General features: G+C 31.6%; 1 protein-coding gene across 1 annotated transcript; it reads left to right on the top strand.

Annotated features, from left to right (window-relative positions):
- The first annotated feature begins 1,166 nt into the window (after positions 1 to 1,166).
- Positions 1,167 to 21,284, top strand: LOC108214911 (uncharacterized). The gene is made up of 20 exons (XM_017387155.2): positions 1,167 to 1,431; positions 1,511 to 1,580; positions 1,652 to 1,694; positions 1,781 to 1,858; positions 2,340 to 2,424; positions 2,506 to 2,585; positions 2,662 to 2,719; positions 3,221 to 3,331; positions 4,421 to 4,478; positions 4,960 to 5,056; positions 6,353 to 6,388; positions 7,655 to 7,791; positions 9,370 to 9,440; positions 9,574 to 9,627; positions 10,422 to 10,564; positions 10,936 to 11,064; positions 17,834 to 18,067; positions 18,827 to 18,886; positions 20,005 to 20,265; positions 20,825 to 21,284. The coding sequence occupies exons 1-20, from the start codon at positions 1,320 to 1,322 to the stop codon at positions 20,972 to 20,974; spliced, it is 2,067 nt and encodes a 688-aa protein (XP_017242644.1). The 5' UTR covers positions 1,167 to 1,319; the 3' UTR covers positions 20,975 to 21,284.
- Positions 21,285 to 21,373: the final 89 nt, after the last annotated feature.

Below are 21,373 nucleotides of genomic sequence, written 5' to 3'. Positions count from 1 at the left end.
CAAACAAACAACAAGTCTTATAAATCTAAATCTAGTTATAAAATGAATCATAAAATTCAATAACTAAATATATAACCAATGACAAAAGAGATATAAGCCAACTACATTTAAAAGCAACGAAACAAAAGATTTTGAACTCATACCATTATCATGGGGTCAATTCACACGATCCTCATCTTGTCGAATGTAAACGTATGTAATCACGACTATGGCTAAAATTGAATCGCAGTCGCTTCACTCGACATTGACTCATCTCTATTGATTTATCATCAAATAAAATCTTGAAAATCGAGTAGATCTAAAATCTTGGAACGGATCCGGTAGAGAATATTATTGAGAAAACGAGAACAAATCAAGAAAAATAAATTGATTCGGAGCATTTCATCGATGAAATCTCCGACGACGGCTAAAAAAAAGAAAGAGAAGAGGCTAGGGTTTTTGAACACTCGGACACTAAAATATTTAAATTAATTTGTAAAAATATTAATCATCAATATATATATATAAAGGAGGATGCGAGCGTCTCTAAGATTGTTCGATTTAGTCTTCTAAATTTTCTTGAATTTCGGAGAGAAAATATAATTATAATTCAAAAAATCAGGTCCAAGAATTCTAAAAGTAATACAATTCTTTTCTTATTTAATTCTAAAGATGATACAGTTCTTTTCTTATTTGGTATTTCTTATTAAATTCTAAAGATGATACAATAGTATTTCTTATAGAATTGTAACGATGATACAATTCTTTTCTTATTTAGTAATCCTAAAAGAAATAGGATTATATTTATTCAAACTAATAATAATAGATAATATACAATTTATATTTAAGTTATGTAAAGTAATATATACAATTCTTATTTTCGATAATATATAATATATTGAAGATATGTTTAACGGGAACACGACTGAAAATAACTTTTATGGAATTATAATATTATTTCGTATCAAAATTTATAAAAAAGATTATTTATTAGTATTGTGTTTAAGGGGAGGACGGCCCAAATTAATTTTTACATAAATAATAATATTTGTTTTATTAATATTATGTTTGACGGGAAAGTAGCTAAAATAATATTATGTCTAAATTTATAAAAAATTCATAACGCCGCCGCGAAGCGCGGCTTTTTCACTAGTTATAACTGACCTTTTTTCGGTCGGTTTTAAGTTGAAAATAGAAGCCAAAGCAAAACAAACCAGTTTCGGAGACTGCACAGGCACTTAGGTATAATCCGTTTCATACGCTAGTCAGCAGAAAGAATAAGGAAGGAAGCGGTGGCGTAGAAATCAGAGCAAGTGTTGACAGAGTTGGGGTTTCCGAACATGGCAAAATCGATTGTAAAAGCTTACTCGATCCCTCTACTACTTTTCTCGCTCTCCTTGTACTGTCAGCTGATTATGGTTCCTCGTTGTTTTCCCTCATCACATTACGATGGTAGTAGTCTATACTATTTCCTTATTATCATGATTATTGAAATTGAAATTAACTGCTGCTGCTGCTTCTTCTTCCACAGTGCTAGGGATCAATATGCATAGTTCTGTTGAACAAGTAACTCATGCTTATCATCATCTTACTGCTAATTGGTAAGTCTCTGTTGAGTTGAAGTTGTGGGATGTTGTATGTTGTATGATCTTATCTCTTGATTTTTTGACAGGAATTCTACCACTCACCCACTTGACACCGTCCAATTCATTCAGGTCGCTTTTTCTTATCACTCGCTCGCTTTTCGCCTTGTTTTTTTTGTTTTTTCAATAATAACATTAATTCATCAACTCGTTTCCAGATTCGATATGCATTTGAGCTACTTACAAATAACTTGTGGAAGAGGGATTATGACATCCACGGTATTGATGAGCAGTATGTGAGTATATTACTTTTGTGCTTCGAGGGGGTGTATTCGGTTATGATTTTAAATTATACTACAAAATCTAGTGGTATTTAATCAGGATTTTAAATTATTCTTAAAAATTTGATGGTATTTAATTGAGATTATTTAAAATCCATTAAAATTATGAAGTTATTCAAATGATGATGGATTTTTTTGGAATTCATATAATGTTTTATTTTGTGGGATTATTCAGTGTATTTTAAGATATTTGAAATCCCACCAAAATATATGAGATTTTGAAACATTGTGCTTAAATCCTAAAGACTCCACATCAACTCTGTGACATTTTATCTAGAATCCGCATAAAATCAAAATCAGATACAATCCATTAAAATCCATAGACTATATAAATCTATTAAAATCCTAGTTGAATACACCCCCTAAATGTTCATTTGATAATTTACTCTGTGCAATCTTCATTTGTTAATTGTTTTGCTTGTGCGATATTTTCTAGCATGTAATTCATAAGATGGAGAAGCAGTATGCTGCCTCAAATATCTCTCATGTTACTCTTCCCTTGCTCGAGCCAAACTCCTTTGGTTAAGTCATTGCATACTTTATACTTGCTCCCTATTTTGAATATGTAATAAAAATATAACTGATTTCATTCAAAATTCCAGATACATTGGATCCAGATTTTCATGTCATCAGGTTAGAGGATTTTTTATCTGAAGGCACTCCCAACCCAATGCTAATTCAGGTACAATAACTTGTCACTATTGCTCGTCTTTTCCCTTATAATGCTCATGCTTCTTATAGTACTCACTGACCTTCAGGTTTTTTCACTCGGGAGCAACCGCTGTGCAAAATTTGCCGACACATGGAAGAGAATCAGTTAGTACTTAGTATTATTGGAAAAATCCATACTTTTGGTGTTACATTTACACTTTTTGACAACTTGAGAACTGCAAAACTGCAATCTAATACCTGGAACTTACGCTTAATATTAGGAAGCACTATGAGGAAATTATCTGTTTAAAAGTCAAATAAGGCACAACCTATTTAGTGTGTTCACGCTTAATTTCAACACATAGGGTCTTATGGCATGCATACAAGGACCAATTTTGATGATTTATGGCAACTATATGCATTTTTGAGAATTATAATAGTGATTGTTTGCACATATTATGATGGACTTTGTAATTGACTGGATTGGATTACACCGAGTTGGTCTTTTCTTAGAAAAATATGCAACCTGACTGGTCTAAATATTTATGCGCATGAACACTTTTTCGTATTAAATAAGTATATCATGAACTTTAACTTGTATGTGAAGTTCTAATGGATATAGATTCCAGGTATAGTTTATGATATCTCCATATTTCTTTTTTCAAGTAAATCTACTGGAAGGGATTGCAAAGACTGGTGTTGTTGAACTTGGTGATGTTAAGCTCGCTGCATACCTATCGGAGAAGAGATCTACGGGGCAACCTTTGTTTCGGAATGGTATGTAGTAGTGCAATGTATCTGCATATATTAGCATTCATGTATGCTCACTGGTTGTTTCTGAGGGACGATACTTGGAGATTTGGAGTCTAGGAAGAGCTATCAAATGTCAACATGGCCTTACCTTATTGGTTGTTTCCGAGTATTGACCATTGATACTTATGTGAACTCGTGTTGTTTCCAGGGCCTCCATTAGTATAGTACTTTTAGGTGAATTCAAAACATTTATCTTTGACTTCGTAGTGTGTGAAAGGTGGTGTGGTTCATGAACATGAACAAAATTAAGAGGTATTCAGCTATTAGGCATTTAAAACTTGTTGTCCAGTTCCTAGAGGGTGGATCTACTGCCTTGACATAGCTGGGGCTTCTGCCTTCTTATGATGTAATGACTTTGTGGCTTCCATTGTTTTGCTCCTTTGGTATTTAATGTTGAATATGAACTTACTATATAATTATGTAGAGGACATAGTAATGCGGTATCATAGTATACTAGTATATAAAAATAAATAACTGCCTAAAAATTGAAGAGTGAAGCCAGGAACACTTTTTTGCATTGGTCATCGGTGCTTGATACTTAATGTTTACTTTGCTCTGAAAGAAGTGAAGTTTGGCGTGGTTAAAACATTTCTGTGTACTACAAGTATACATCACAAATGGAGAGGAGCAATCCAGTTTAACTGTAGCTCTAAGATTTATTGTTATTATTTTTTCATTAGCAGAGGCTATATTGTTTAGTTTGAATCTGACCTAGTTCATTATCCTTGATGAGGAATAAACTTGAATATAATCTAGTACGTGATATGCACATACATACAAATATACAATTTAATAGTGCACTATCCTTCATAAGGATGAACTTCAAAATGATCTAGTACACAATAAGCACATACAATTCAATACGTACAAAAGCAGTGGTGATTGCCTTTCAACACTTTTCAGATATGCGAATGGGAAATTTACCAGCTACCACCTACCACCTATAATCTTTATTTGTCACCATCTAGATTGAAGATGCTCACCTTCCAACTCTCTGAATGTAGTATAGTCATGTACTACTTTCTTGTTCTAACTCATTCGATATGTAAACAGGCCTTCCCAGTCTTCTGGCATTCCCCCCTGGTTGCAAAACTTCAGAGTGCCTTGTTCGGTAAGTGTCTACATTTGGGAATTTTTCGAAATTCAATCATTTAATGAATAATGATCTTTACATTGAGTTTTTGTTTTACACCCTCTTATTTACTAGACCATTCATAGTCTCTACACATTTAAATTCGAAAGATAGCACAAATGCTTACTCTCTTTAATGACTTTGAGCATTTTGTCTGGACCAGTTGTTAGCTCAAGTATATTGTTCATATTTAATATGGAATTCGGGGTTGTGCGAGTTAAACAATGATAAATATCAATGTCATAGTTGTTAGAGATCGAATTGGAGTTTTTCAATAAGTGCATTAAAATTCTGAATTACAATCCTCATTAGCAGACGATTAGAACTTCATAGAAACCTTTAGAGTTTAGTTAAATGCATTATCCTTCCTGTTAAATACCGGCTTCGTAACACGTGTTCATTATTGTTCTTCTTTTAATATTTTAAATTTCTTTTCTTATTATGTTTGTAAACTTTTTAGGTATCCCGGGGAGCTTTCTGTTGATGCCGTCACTGATTGGTTTTCAACAATTATTCTTGGTTTACCTCGCATAATGTACTATACTAAGGAGTCCTTGGTAAGTTTCCTATTCACTTCCATCACATTTACAGTATCATATGATTTCCTTCATATGATTTTGTGTAAATAGTACTCCCTCCGTCCCATTTTAACTGCTTTTGACTTTTTTACACGTATTTTAAGGTCTTAAAAAAATCACATCTAAACATAATTATTCTTTATAAAATTTATATCAAATAAAAGTTTTTAGTCTAAATTTTTATTTGATATAAGAATTGAATTATTTTATTGAGTGTAAATATTATTTTTTTACACCTCAATATACGTGTTAAAAAGTCAAACATCAGTTAAAATGGGACGGAGGGAGTACATGGAATGTGTGTATCAGATCATTTTGAAAATGCCAATGTTGGGTGAGCAAATATGCTCTTTATGAATGATCAATTTTAAATGGCGCAAGTGGGTTTAGCTTGTTAACTGTGGCATACTCTATCCTTGTATCTGAGTATGGTTAAATCAATATGATTCTAATGTGAGCAGAGGCCAATCAACCGTTAAAAGTTTAAACTCTTAAAACTTTACTCATTACTTGATACGTCATCATATATACAAATGGAAATTTAGATTTAACAATTTTTAAATCCTTGCATCAGCATAAGATTATACCTAATAACATATACAAGTTCTAAATTTTTATTTGTAGTTTTTATAAATTTGACTAATTTTGATGTTAACCAACTCATTCATCCTTGCATTAGACATCTCTATACATGAGGGTTCTTTTGGTGTAATATTGGGCTAGTGTTGCGCATTACCCATAAATTTGAAAAGGCCAGGAGCCTACAAGTAGCGAATTGGTATGGATTGAAGTGCATTTAGGGATATATGTAGTCCTTTTTACATCCTGATGGATGGAATCAATATTGATGCAGATCCTGGAGCATTCCAGTATCAGTTCTGATCCCGGAACATTCTGGAGTTTTAATTAAGTCTGCAGTTCTAGTAGGTTCCAGGATTAGTAGTCTAAGTGCAGTCTTTAATAAGTCAATGGTTCTAGAAACTTCTTTAATGCAGTAGTCAAACAATTTTAAGTTTCCTGGATTCAATAAATAATTTCCTAAAAATTTCCTAGCAACTATCAAGTATTCAGTTTCTCCTTCAACTCCTATCCTCTATTGCTTACTTGGCTGCATCAAATGTAGTCTGTTTTATGGTATTCAGGAGTAACTGATCAACTATTTTTGGTAGCATCATGATATCTAAAAACCTGCCTCTCATTTATGCTATCAATCGCTTTTACTTGTTGCTTCATTGTTCTTGCTGTTGATGGTGTACTGGAAATTTTCAATTTCAGGTTCAGAATTTCCTACAGAGAAGTGGTCGCCACAAGGTACGAATTCTTAGTTTAACAGTTTTCATTATCTTGAAAATAATAAATCATAATTTGTATATAAAATCTTTCGTTCTCCTTCATCGGAAGTCTATTACTTACAGAGAGGATGATGTACCAAGAAATTTTTTGGCTCTTTCAGAAGTAACTTGTGTTGTGTTTCTGAGATTGGGAAGGAAAAGAATGGAAAACTTGGTTATTTTCTCCCATCTCCGAATCGTTCGGATGTCATATACTAATGAGTCTGAAGTACATAATACCTGTGTTCACAAAATAGTCATAAAAAAATAATTCTTTCGTCAGCAGCTCCGGCTCTCAATTTACTCTCTCAGCTTGATACCAAAACTACAGGCATGGACTCAGAGGAATAAACGTGGTACACTGTAGCTAATCATTGTCAGGCAGGGCCTTGGCTTTCCTATGGTACTTGAGTAGCTCATCGCTTTGCATTTCTCTGTATACGATATTTCACAAATAGCAAGAATGAGCAACTGAGTGCTCAACAAGTGTCGTTCTATATATATGCTATAGTTTCAACTTTCAAGTAATATACTTGCAATAAATATGTAAAATATATAATTTAGGCATGTCTCTATATAATTTTGAGGGGTGTTTGTCTTTCTTTTTTTCCTTGAAATAAGACTTGATTCAAGAAAACTTTTCCTTATTTCAAGAAAAAATTTCACATTTATATATTGATCTTTAAAATTATGTGTTTGTAGGGCGTTTAATATTTCCTTATTTTCAGAAATAAGTACTAATTTTCAGGAAGAAAAACACACATTTATGTACTTTTTCTGAAAACAAGGGACTTATTTCAGAAAATAACTTCAGTCAAACATAGCCTTTTTCTTCTTTGAATTTGATCTGGATTATAAATTTAATTTAGGTTTGTTACGCATAGAACTTCAGTACACTCTTAGTTCCATGAAAATTTCCCTAAACCTTAATTTCGGTCCCTATCTCCATCACTTAAACCCATTAACGCAGCACTTCCCTTGGTGAAGTGATTTTGATCTGATGCATATAAATTTTGTGTGAGTTAATATGTTTCATGTTAACCTCATACATGCGGCCTATAGGTGAAGCTTGACTCAAATATCTCTCAAGGTTTTCTTGATTGTTGTGAACATGTGCTTGTCTTGTACTTTTCAAATTTTACCTTTTATTAACTTTATGTTTTCAGTCATATTGTGAACCTTGAGTTCTTTGCGTACTGCAGAACAATGTATACTATATCTTAACAAGCACTATTCTTTCTGGTAGGTCAAAGCTATTTTTATATCGAAAAGTGGAGAGCGCGCCACTCCATTTGTACGCCAAGCTGCAAAAAATTATTGGGCTTATGTTTCTTTTGCCTTTGCACTGTGGCGAGAAGAGGAATCCTCCTTCTGGTGGAATACGTATGTTGATATGCTCGATTATTTATTGTATTGAATATCGCCTACTAGATCTGCATGCTCATAGAGTTGGTGGGACTGAATAAATATTGTTAAATGTATATGGAACATATACAAGGGAAAGTCTTCTCCTTGTTAGCACTATGCAAGCGATCTATTATAAAACAATTAACTTTCCAAAATTAAACCACACAATGAAAATAACTATATACTGAAGAATGTCTTGAAAATTATATCAAACCATCATCTACCAGGTTGTCTTTGGAATTATGTATATGCATATAATTTTAACAACTTTAAATTGATCTTGCTACCATACTTAGTCACAGCCCAGATAGTTAGCTGTTTACTTTGTTATTTACTTAATTGCTGAAAATCATATAACTTTGGCTGGAGATCTATCACTCATCCTTTTTCGGACATGGTCATGTAATGCTTGGGGGTCGTTTGGTTTATGGCATATCAACCCGATTAATGAGAATCAGAAGGTTGTTTTTTCTGTGTGTAATTTTTGATCAAGGAACTTAATGGTTAGTTTGGAAACTTGTATCCCATTAGCTAGGATACTTATTCCCAAGTACCCATGCGATTCCATATCATTCAACCCTCCCCCCTCTTCCCCCAGCAGCAATCCAAGCGCCATCTTAATTATAGTGCATTATATGAAGGCTTCGTTTGCTTCGCCAATTTTGTTGTTACAAGGAGAACTTGAACTGCCGTGTACAATCATAATGCCTTTGTTTGGGAGAATACTCTGTAGGCAAAGAGTGCATAGTTATTTGTTTGAAATTTGCTAATTTTAATAATAAAATTTTATATCATATTTATTGATCATGGGGACCTTAGGTAAGTTAATCCCTTTTTCCGGAGCAACTACAAATACCTTTAAATGAGGTTTTTTGGTTATTATAATAAACAGGACCAAACAAATTAATTCATTCTAAAGAGTCCGAAAAATCATAGTTTAATTGCAATTTCTTATCTAGCACTGTCCTAGGTTTCTCATGTTTCATCAATTTATTCACCACAAAGGTGTTCATTATCACTGAACAGTTCTCTCTTCTAACTTTCGCTTTTCTTAATACCCAAAGATTCATACGCTTAATTACTTGACACTCTTCTACAGTCTCTTCAAATCACTAAATATTTATTTCCCTCCACTGCCCTACCTTCTTTTAATTTGTGCTGTGCAATTAAAGGTTTACTTGATATATAGCCGAAGAGCTAAGGTATTAGTACAGTCTTCATCCAGGATTAAATTCAGCGTTAGTTTTGCTTATGATTTACTGCAATTTCGATTAGCTTAAGTCTTTCCTTTTTTAGGAAAATGAAACAAATTTTAATATGTTTTAGCTGTTGAGTAAGTTGTTACAGCCTACATACTGACACTTATCATGTGTATTTTGTACCAAATATAAGTTCAGAAATAAGGATATTATTTGGATGTTCTTGCTGACAAAAAAGTTCAGGAAAAATCCAACTTTACCTTTCCATCCTTTCCTTGAATATATCTTTGTCTTAGAACTTAGTTGTTATGTTTATCATGCTAACATATTGTTTACGCAAAAATTCTTGGAACAGGTTTGGGGTGGAATCTGCTCCTGCGATCATATTTTTAAAAGATCCTGGTGTTGACCCTGTTGTGTACCATGGCATGTTTCTCTTCCTCCTTGTTTGAGGACTCTGTTAGATTTGTTATATATGGATTGTATATGTGTGTGGTGTGTATTGTAGCAATATTATATTTAAATTTTCATTTATAAGCTAAATCAGGCCTCTTTGCAGGATCAATCAACAACTCATATTTTATAGATATCATGGAGCAGAATAAGTATCACGGTAATACTTTTGTATTCTAGTGATTATCTGTTGGCTCTTGTCTCTGTTAAATATATTTGCTTTGCCAGGCTACAGGAACATTACTATATGTTTATGTGAATATTATGACCCATATATACATATGATTTGAAGTTCTTACAAATTACTCCAGTTTAGTATAGTGCGAAGATACATTTCCCATCATTTTCCTTTACACTATGATACAGAGATTTTGTCTGAAAAGAAAAAAAAGAAAAAAAAAATGATTTGTATATCAGAAAGTGAGGATACGATGGAATGCTTTATGAATTTGTACTAGTATTAGTCTTTTTCTCCCAATCTTCTTTCCACTTCTGGGAAGAGGAATTTGGAGAGAAATTGACTCGTATATTTCGAGTTTAATTTTTGTTTCTCCGCTTGAAAAAGCTTGGGAAGACTGGAGATAAAAAAATATCCACATTTCCTTCTCTCTCCTTTCTCTCTTAAAAATACTACTCGGGCCTCGGGAAAAGGTGTTTGAATGATTTCGGCTCCCAATGCATATTGATACAATTGGTCCTCTGGAGCTCATTATGTTTCCCAAAATTTGTGGGTTCTTGAGATGATGTTGTCGGTTTTGTTTCTCTTTCCTTTTATGCGCAGTAATATCCATTCTCACCTCTGACTAGATTAATGAGTAATGTTCGGCGTCAACCCCTCTGGTTCAGTTTAAATTATCATTCAAATAATGAAATCACAGACAAGACTATGTAAGGCTTTTTATTGCAAGTGATTATAAGAGATGCCTCTCTATTGACCTTAATTATTTCCTCCAGAGCTTCCTCAGTTGAGGAGCGTGACGTCTATGGAGTTGGGTTGTGATCCCAGAGGTTATTCGCGAGCCGGAAATGACATAATGGTTTGGTATTGTGTTGTTCTTGCTGGGAGGCAGAGCCTGGAACTTAATAAAATGCATCAAGTAAGCACCTATTCATTGGTATTTCTAGCCATGAAGCTCTACTGGGTGATTCTAATTTGGATAGATTTCAGTTGAACTGTTGTAGCACATATAAGTTCTATACATAAAGAACAGGATGAAGATGAAAATAAGACTTGTGATTTGATACATTTAAGTGAAGTAGGAGGAGTGGTTTTGATCTTCTCAAATTCATATTTTACCAATAATTTAGTGAAATTGTGGAGGATAATAAGTCTTATTTTTTCCTTCCACTTTCCTCAGAGGCCAAGTATATCTTCCTACTTGTCCAATAAAACAATATAGTTTCTTAATAGCAAGTAGCAACATACTCTTCCATTTGTGCAAGTTATTTTAATAACATATATTCAAAGACCATGCGCAGGGTTCAAGAAAATCTATCAAATGATGGAGATGCAGCAGCCCAGGACAAATTGGAAGCAGCGATTGCTTTAAAAGATAAACGGCTGACATTTACATGGCTTGATGGAGAAGCGCAAAATGTGAGTAGCTCTGTTGCTTATTATTATACCTAGTAGTGTGTTAATTTTTGTTACATCAAATCTTTTTTTTATCTTTATCAGTATCTTAAATTTTTCCTTGTGAATTATTAATGGATGCTTCTTTCTATGTGCACCCTTCCGGTGCACTATTAGTGGTTTTTCTAATTATAATAAATTTAGTCTAATAATATATTTTAAATAACTATAATATTAATTTGATTTCTCCCCTTTCTTTTTGTTGCATCTTGTTATAATCCAATGTTAGTATCTTGAATTTTTGGTTGTGAATTACTAATGGACGGGTTCTTTATATCTGCACCCTTCCGGCAAGTTAACAATAGATATAATGTTTTAAATTGTTATTATTTTCATTTAGTATAATAATATATTTGAAGTATACACACAAACACACACACACACACACACACATATATATACATATACATGCACACACACACACAGATATATACATATATGTATGTATATATATAGACCTGGCAATTCGTGCAGATCGTGTACTTTCGTGTCGTGTACCTTTTCGTGTCGTGTACCTTTTCGTGTCGTGTACTCAAAGGCCAAACACAAAACCGACCCGTTTAGCGTTCGTGTATTTTCGTGTTGTGTACCTCCGTTTTCGTGTCGTTCTCGTGTCGTGTTTCGTGTAAAATCGAATTTAAATATAAATATAAATAAATATATAAATTAATATAAATATTAGATTTTTAGGCAAAAAATTTACAAAATAGTATGAAATATATATATTTAAATCATTTACACTTACAATATTATAAACTATGTATTATTTTAAAAGAAAATATACATATATTTATTATAAATATACATATCTATAATTAAATATTAATATTTAACTATTAAATTATATTTATTTCGTGTACCTCGTGTCGTGTCGTGTACCCGAAGGGTAAACACAAAACCGACACGACATCTGAGTCGTGTACTTCGTGTCGTGTACCTTTTGGTGTCGTGTACTCAAAATGCAAACACAAACACTAAAATTTCGTGTCGTTTTCGTGTCGTGTGAAAATATATATGTAGATATGTATGTATATATATGTTGGGATAAGATCAAATAAAAACTTTTTTAAGTTACAAACTTACAAACTTTTTTTTTTAATTTTTTTTATTCTCCGAACCTGTTAATCCTTAGATATAGAAAGTATCCATGTTGAAAATTATTGAAAAAACATCACAATTTTAAAAATAACGCACAGATAAGTCGTGCATTCAACACATTCGTAACTGGGGTTCACATTGGGTGTAGAACATCAATTATCATTGTGTTGAATATATTTATAGAGATGCTTAAACTATACCCTTGGGGTTTGGGTAGGGTCTAGAAAGATAAATATTGGTTATATAATAAGTTTAACTTAGTTCTTATATTGAAAAACTAGTTTATGTACTTCTCCAACACAATTTTAATCGATGTTCAACAAAAAATCTTAAAAAAATGTTGAACTCAAGTTATATATGTGTTGAACAAAAAAAGTTTGTAAGTTTGTACCAGAACCCTCCCCTATATATGTATGTATATATATGTATATATGTATGTATGTACACACACACACACTAGCGTTTTACCCGTGCTACGCACTGAATGGTTATTTCTTCAATACTCTAGATTTGATCAACTATAAATATCCCCTTATTATATTAAAATGAAATAAATTGGAAATCATAAACATTACATAATGGTTGGTTATCGGTTCAAACATGAGATAATGCAATTTCCAGCACCCGATTTCAAAACCAAAAATCTAAATAATTTGGATTCAGTTTCATTTTGACATCTGAATTTACACCAATACCGATCTAATATTAATTTGCTTTTTGATCCCCGTTCAAATGGGGATAAAGATCCCGCAAGAATTTGCGAAAAATCCTAAATAATATAAAACTGATTAATATATATTACAATATATTTTTTGGAAAACAATTCTCTTTTTACATTATTTACAAATATAAGAATTCAAAAGAATAATTAAATTCATATTATTTGAATATTAATTTAAAATGAATACAATTCTTTAACAACGTGTTATATAATATTTTTGTCAGTTATATCGGTTAAATTATGAATAGGTCTATATTAGTTTAATTATTTATACTGGGTCATATTTTGAAAATTATGTTTCTATATTATTTTAGTAATTATTTGCCTTCAACTATTATACTATTAAATTCTAATTTTTTTAAATATTAGGTAATAATGTAATTCATTTGAAACTTATCTAAAATTTTTAATTTCAAGAAATATATATATATATATATATATATATATATATATATATATATATAGGGTACTATTCTTGTACAAACCTTCTTAGTATACAAACTACAAACTAAAATTAAAACGTGTCTAAATCAAATCGAAATATAGCATATATGTTATGGAAATTGATCGTTGTGAGATGAACAAAAATACAGTGAAGTCGGATTTCGAAAAAAGTACACCGATTAACGGGAAAATTCAAATTAAAAACAGAGGAGATTCTGTGGATCATGTGTGCCAGGGTGTATATTAACTAGTGTGTGGTTGCCCCTGCGGGGTCATTGGATTAGATTCATCCAAGGGCTTATATTGAGTTTGTAGTTTGTACACTAATTTAGTTTGTCCTTTATTTTTTCAAATCATATAAATATGTAAAATATAATTTGATAACAATGTGTTGAAGATTAGGATAAGCATATGAAGGCATATAAAGTGTTTCTTAAGAGGCCATTTTTGGAGTTCTATAATTCTGCTAGTAGATTCGTATTTTCTTAGCTGAAGCATAAAGTCTCTAAGAAGGGTACAATGCCATGCACTAGGCTTCGTTGATGGGTATTTGCATGGTTTTGTTTCCAACCTAGGATTCTCTGTAGTATAGCCGCAGTGAGCTCTGTCTATTTTGTTGGGAGGATGTTAGTTTCCAGCGTATTCAGTGCTAGTTGTAAAGAGACGTCTCATCTCCCTAGGTAAATCCCATATCATATTATATACTTATATATAATAACCGTAAGTGAGATAATTTGGTCGCATGGTCCAAAAGCTTATCATCCGTTTGATCGTATATTGAACAAATAAGCACCGTTAGATTAGAACAAAATTAACGTGTGTTCTATAAGGCAACTGATATCTACTTACATGTTTATAATTCCTTTTCTGAATCCAAAATAAATTCTGTCTTTCACGTATTTATGATTTTTTTAATCCAAAATAAATATTTGCTACCAGTTTTATTTGTAATCATATAAATCGCACCGTCACAAAATTTTTTTTATCTAATATATTTTAAAATTAATAAGCCGGATTTATGTGAGCAACGGATACAAAAACTTTTTCTTAATCCAAAACAAATTCTACCTTCTTATTGCATGTTTATAATTCCTTTTCTTATTTCAAATCAAATTAGGTTTATCAATTTTAATCCAGAATCATATAAATTTTTAGAAAAATATTTAAATCACATTATAATAATTCTAATATAAAATACATTTATAAATATAATCTAATAAAAGTTAGCGTCACGTATTCTACTCAAAATATATTAAAATTTGAAAGAATTTAGTACTTCGGCATGATAGAATAGGAATGACGTGATTACAATAATTTATTTGAAGCGTTAATCGATGTGACGTCGTATTTCTTACTGCATCGCCACTATCAGATGATCCAACATGTGTACAAGTCTTTTTTATTTATTTGATAGATACAAGTGTGAAAAGTAGAACCCATGTTTTTAACGCCTTTTCCTAATCCAAGACAAATTATGCCTTCTACTTGCATGCATGTTATTCAAATTATTAACGAATATATTCTATTTGAGGAAAGTTCTATGGAGACCGCAATTTTATCGGAGACCTCGGAGACCACGTATGTTCTGCAATTAAAACACTATAAAATACATTATTTTGTAAAATATGTTCTACAAATATCATGTATTCATTAAAGTTGTTGAAGATCATCTATATTTAATAAGTAGATAATGTATGTTCTGCAAGTTGAACAAATGTTCTGCAAACTAAACATATTTCATAGAACAAAATATTTTATAATGTTCCACATGTAAAACTTATATGATATTCAAGATTCTAAATGAAATACTGATTTCGTAAAACATGATTTGCAAAACTATATGTTTTGCAATGTTTTTATGAAATATTTAACTTGCAGAACATATGTAGTCTCCAGGTCTTCAGAAAAAATGTGGTCTCCATTGAACTTAACTCTATTTTATATAAAGATTAATAATTTAACATAAAAATATTTTTAAAATGAATATTTATATTCAAGTATATATATTAAAAAATAAAGACGAAAAAACTTATATACAAATATGCATTACATCATGCTATTAAATCTTTTTATTATTAAAGACAAATATGTTAGATTAAGTTACTCATAACCGTTAAATCATAAAAAACTAATATTTTGGATTAGATCATTCGACTAAGATTTAAGATAAAATTTTAAATTATACCAACATCATATAAAAATTATATATTTTTACAACAGTTCTGACTTACAAACAATCATAATTTCAAATTTTTATTTAATTGAAACTTTTAATTTATTATTTGTAAATTAAATTTTTTCACATAATTTAAAATATACTTAAAATTTTTATAAATAATTAAAAAACTCCTGTGCCTTGCACGGGCTATAAGCTAGTACTTATATATAATAAGCGTAAGAGAGATAATTTGGTCGCATAGTTCCATGGTCCAAAAGCTTATCATCCGTTAGATCGTTAGATCGTATATTGAACAAATAAGCACGGTTAAATTAGAACAAAATTAACTTTTATAAGGCAACTGATAGCTATTTGCATGTTTATGATTTCTTTTCTAAATCCAAAACAAATTTTGTCTTTCATGTGTTTATGATTTTATTAGTGTAAAATAAACAGTTCCCACCAGTTTTATTTGTAGAATTATATAAATCGCACCATCTGTTTCAAAATATATATATATATATATATATATATATATATATATAAATCGCACCGTCACAATTTTTATATAATACATTTTAAAATTAACAAGCCGGATTTATGTGAGGAACAAATACAAAAACTTTTTTTTAATCCAAAACAGATTCTATTTTCTTATTGCATGTTTATGATTCCTTTTATTAATTCAAAACAAATTATGTTTATCAATTTTAATCTAGAACCATAATTTAGAAAAATATTTAAATCACATTATAATAATTTTAATATAAAATGCATTTATAAATATATTCTAATTGAAGTTGGCCTCACATATTCAACTCAAAATTTTATTAAAATTTGATAGAAAGAATTTAATAATTTGGCATGATACATACGAGAAAAGGAATGGCTTGATTACAATAGTTTATTTGTAGGCATTAATGGTTGTGATGGTGTATTTACAACAGTTTTAACTTACAAACAAATCATAATTTCAAATTTTATTTTATTGAAAATTTTGATTTATTATTTAGAAATTAAATTTTTTCGCACCACTTAAAATATATTTAATTTTTTTATAAATAATTAAAAAACTCTCGTGCCTTGCACGGGCTATAAGCTAGTACTTATATATAATAAGCGTAAGAGAGATAATTTGGTCGCATGGTTGTATGGTCTAAAAGCTTATCATCCGTTGGATCATATATTGAACAAATAAGCACCGTTAGATTAGAACAAAATTAATTTCTGTTCTATAAGGCAACTAATACCTTTTTTGAATCCAAAACAAATTCTTTATTTCACGTGTTTATGATTTTTTTTAATCCAAAATAAATATTTCCTACTAGTTTTATTTGTAGAATCTATAAATCGCACCGTCACAATTTTTATATAATATATTTAAAAATTAATAAGCTGGATTCATGTGGGGAACTAATACAAAAACTTTTTCTTAATCAAAAACAGATTCTACCTGTTTATGATTCCTTTTCTAAATTTAAAACAAAATATGTTTATCAATTTTAATCTTGAACCATATAAATTTTTAGAAAAATATTTAAATCACATTATAATAATTCTAATATCAGATATATTTATAAATATAATCTAATAGAAGTTGGCGTCACATATTCTACTCTAAATATATTAAAATTTGATAGAAATAATTTAATACTTTGGCATGATACATACGTGAAAAGGAATGGCTTGAGTACAATAGTTTATTTGAAACCATTAATGGGCTGTGGTAGTGTATTTACAACAGTTCTAACTTACAAACAAATCATAATTTCAAATTTTATTTTATTGAAAGTTTTAATTTATTATTTATAAATTAAAATTTTCACACCATTTAAAATATAATTAAAAAATTTATAAATAATTAAAAAGCTCCTGTGCATTGCACGGGCTATAAGCTAGTATCTATCAATTCTCGAGGCAACTATCGTCTTGGTCCATCTTATCATATCTTAGTAATTTATATCTTATTTGTACAATGTTAAGCATTTAAATTTTGGGGATGTCCATCTTATCATATCTTAGTAATTTATAACTTATTGTATTAGTCTTGCTTTATGCAGCATTATAATTGATTGTACTGGATGATGCAACATTTAGTTTTACTAGTGTGCGACTCTTTGCTGCTTGAAAGAGTTGTAGCTTTTGTGATTGTTTAATTTTTTCTAAACATTATAGTTGCGCTCTCAAACATATTCATTATTGATGGATGCTTGTCTTTTATACAATTCTTGCATTTCTAGGCATCCATGGAACTGTTAATATTATTTCAATGATTAAGTGCCCATAGTAAAACTCAATTTTCTTTTGTCTAGAGGCGTTGTCTCTTCTATATTCATTCAGAGTACAGCTATGAAACATGTGGAGCAAGGAGGGATTTAAGAGATGTGCCAAAGTTAATTATTATACGGTACGCGAGGAATGGTACTGAAGACAGTGATAAGAAAGAGAAAGATTCAAATAATTATTTGGCTGCATATCTTGCGAAAGATATTGATCCTACGTCCCAACTTGTGGCACATTACAATGGGTCAGATGACATCCATCAGGTTTGAGGATTTTCTTTAAGAAGCAAGTGGTGATATTTTTCTCAAGCAAATAATGATCAAATTATTTTATACTTGTGTATGTTACGTACTCCAGTGGTTCCTTTTATATTTTTATTAGCACAAATATTGTGTTCTTAGCCACTTACTAAAAAGTACTTGTAATGTTGTATTCCATGTTACTAAAAAGTAATTATTAACTCCTACTCCCTCTGTCCCATTTAATTGTATACGTTTCTTTTCAACTGCTCGACACGCATTTCAATGCTCTTATAAAACATAGTTCCGTAACTTATTTTTGAGATTTTCTTTTTCTGAATAAAAATATTACATCCAAACTTTAATTCAGAAAAAGAAAATTTTAAAAATAAATTACACAACTACACTTTACAGGAGCATTTAAGTCCGTGCCGCGTCCCCGTCCCCCAATGTATACTACTCAGGGGGACGGAGGGAGTAATAAATTGGCAATGTGGCTGAAAAAAAAAGGGAAATGCAACCAAAATACAAAGGCAGAAGGGACTATCTCCTATTTAGATTTGAATACTTCATAGTTCGATATATCATGTACATGTTTCAAGTTATCATGAAGGTGCCCGATCTGATGTTGTCACTAAAAAATTTATCATGGTAGGAAATGAGAATGTGAAGCGGAAAACCCCCCCGGCACATTCATTATAATTGTAAAAGATTGCACTTGCAGTTCACCTCTCTTGATGGGTCACTTTTTATATTGTGTTTGCTGAAGTTTTAATTTGGCAGATCACGCAGTGGATCTCTACTGTTATCAAAGATGGCGATTCACGTAATATCCCCTTTTTTGTAAGTCAAGTTCTTTACCCTTTCCAACCCGAATCAATATATTGTTTCTTGTATTCCTATCTTGAAAAAAGAAGGAACATGCATTCATGATATATGCCTTGCTAATTATTAATGTCCATTAAATATTTAGAGGCCACAACTATAGTAAAGTGTGAAATTGCAGTGAATTTATCTTTGCATTGGATATAGGAAATGATTGTTCTGATGAGGGAACAGAAGTAAAGTATATCCATCAATATACAAAAGCTTCTGTTGGCTTTGATGTTCCCCCAAAGTTACATACTAAAGATTCTGCAGTAGTCTGGATTAAGTAAGACAAAATGGAAACCTTATTATCATCTTGTGCAATAGATGATATTTTCTGTTCTTTTAAGTTCAGCAATTCTCTTTGGAAAAGACCTATATTTATAGGTGAAACTAACAAGACTGTTACATGGTGATAAAGATTATGCTAGTCAGCTTTCAAGGATGGTTTCGAAGCTGAAACTTTTACAAAAATTAAACATTCTGGAGGAATGCAGTAGGAGTTTACCACTTAGCATAGCCTCGCAAGACTCGGAAAGGAATTTCAAACTTAAACTATTATAAGTGTGCTGGAGACTCAATTCACCAAGTAATAATAATACGATTAATCAAACGTAACGACTGGAAATGAACAATAATCAGCACCGTCTACAAATAACGTAGCTCTCTTGCGATTACACTCTCTATTTAGTACTACGAAACCCTAACTACATTCGAGAGGTGGTACTCTCCCTAAATCCCTTTTTCTCTTCACAATATGCAATGTCCCCTCCAGCTTCCCAGCCTCCTCTAAATATCTGTATTCATCAATTACTTTTCTGCCCTCCTTTGGGCTTTGCGGACTTTTCTGCCCTTTAACCCTTTTTCTAGTCCAAGTCAACAATGCTGATATGTCCTTCAGTCCTTGGCTGGGGTCGCAGCAATGTGGAATGAAACACGAACCATGAACCCACATCCACCAACATTCTAATTACTGGCAAGGAATACCACTTGAGCTTGAAGTTCTGCACTTTCTTATTTTTGTTGATTTAGATGTGATAGTATCAAATGCTAGAATAAGTATATGGAACTGATTTTTTCCATGCCTGATGCAGAAAACAGAAACACCTGAGCTTGTTCCTGAGGACGTGGACCCTATATGGTCAACTGGCACCGAGAAGATTCTTTCCTCGGGCAAGGGAATAATGCGACGAATCATTAGTCTTACTACTGGATTCTCTGATCTCTTGTGTGATCCACGATGCGGACCCTTCTTGCTTCTGGGAGCATTGATGTCTTTCGGTGGTGTTTGGATGCGGAGATCTCAAGCAGCTAACCTGATCGAGTCACAAACCAAGAAAGAACCTTGTACTGTGGTAAGTTATTGGTCCAAGAATTCTGTTTTCTCACATCACTGATTCTTTTAACTGCCAACTGTAAGTGTGTATGTTAACCTAAATGCTTTACCTAATGTTCGTTCGTTCATTTTAAATGGTTTTGATCTATTTCTTGATCTTCGTCATATCTTTTAAAAAGCACATGGGGCTGTAAGCTGGTATTATACATGTCAAATGTTGCCGTTTGCTTTTAATACTTTTAATATCATTGAACTTAATAATTTGACACCAGTTGTTTATATTTTTGCTTAGCACTGTATCATATTTATATACATCTTCAATAGATATCGTATGTTTTTATTAACTAGACCAGTATAAATAATACAAGGTGGCATCATTTTCCTTTTATTTGGTTTTAACTAGGAAGTGTTTGCAAATTAAACTCAACAGAGTTATATGCTCCTGTATACACATTTACCTCGCTGCGATTAAGTTGCACAGCAATTTCAACATACAATTGCCGTATTTCATCAAACCCCTTACTCTTGGCCAGTTATGTTTATTAACCATGCCTGGCATGTGTATTTTTGTTGTCCAGGATAATGAGGTTATAAAAAAGAGAAGACCCCCTCTGGAACCGGGATCAAAGAGATATAAACTTCCTTCAATGACGGATGAAGAACCAAAAGATGCTTATCAGGTGCCATTTTCTGATTCTGATTCAGATGACGGTATCTGTGAAAAGTAGTAGTTTGTGGGACTTGGTGAACAAAGTCCTCGCTGGAAGGCATGGCTTACATATACTGAGAAAATGGAGAAATACATATTAAAGGAGATAATGGAGAGATGACCAGAGTTTTAGCAAAAGATGGTCAGTGATGAATATTAAATTTTGCTGATAGATCTGAAAACACTTGTGTATTATGGCCTTTCTGCTACTATGTTCAGGGGCGGAAGCACTTAAAAAAAAAAAATCATGCAACCCAATTTAAGGTATATGGTCTACATGCACATTCAAGGAATTCTACTTGATATTTAAAAAGGGGTTCACCTTTCAATTTGCTTGTTTAAGTTGTTAATATAAACATCTAAATGAATTTCTACAAAGCCTTCTAATTTTTCACTTCTAGATCCTTCTCCAACCCCC

Source organism: Daucus carota, chromosome 3, assembly GCF_001625215.2.
Source record: "Daucus carota subsp. sativus chromosome 3, DH1 v3.0, whole genome shotgun sequence".
Taxonomy (NCBI): domain Eukaryota; kingdom Viridiplantae; phylum Streptophyta; class Magnoliopsida; order Apiales; family Apiaceae; genus Daucus; species Daucus carota.
This window is presented reverse-complemented; position numbering and strand designations above follow the sequence as displayed.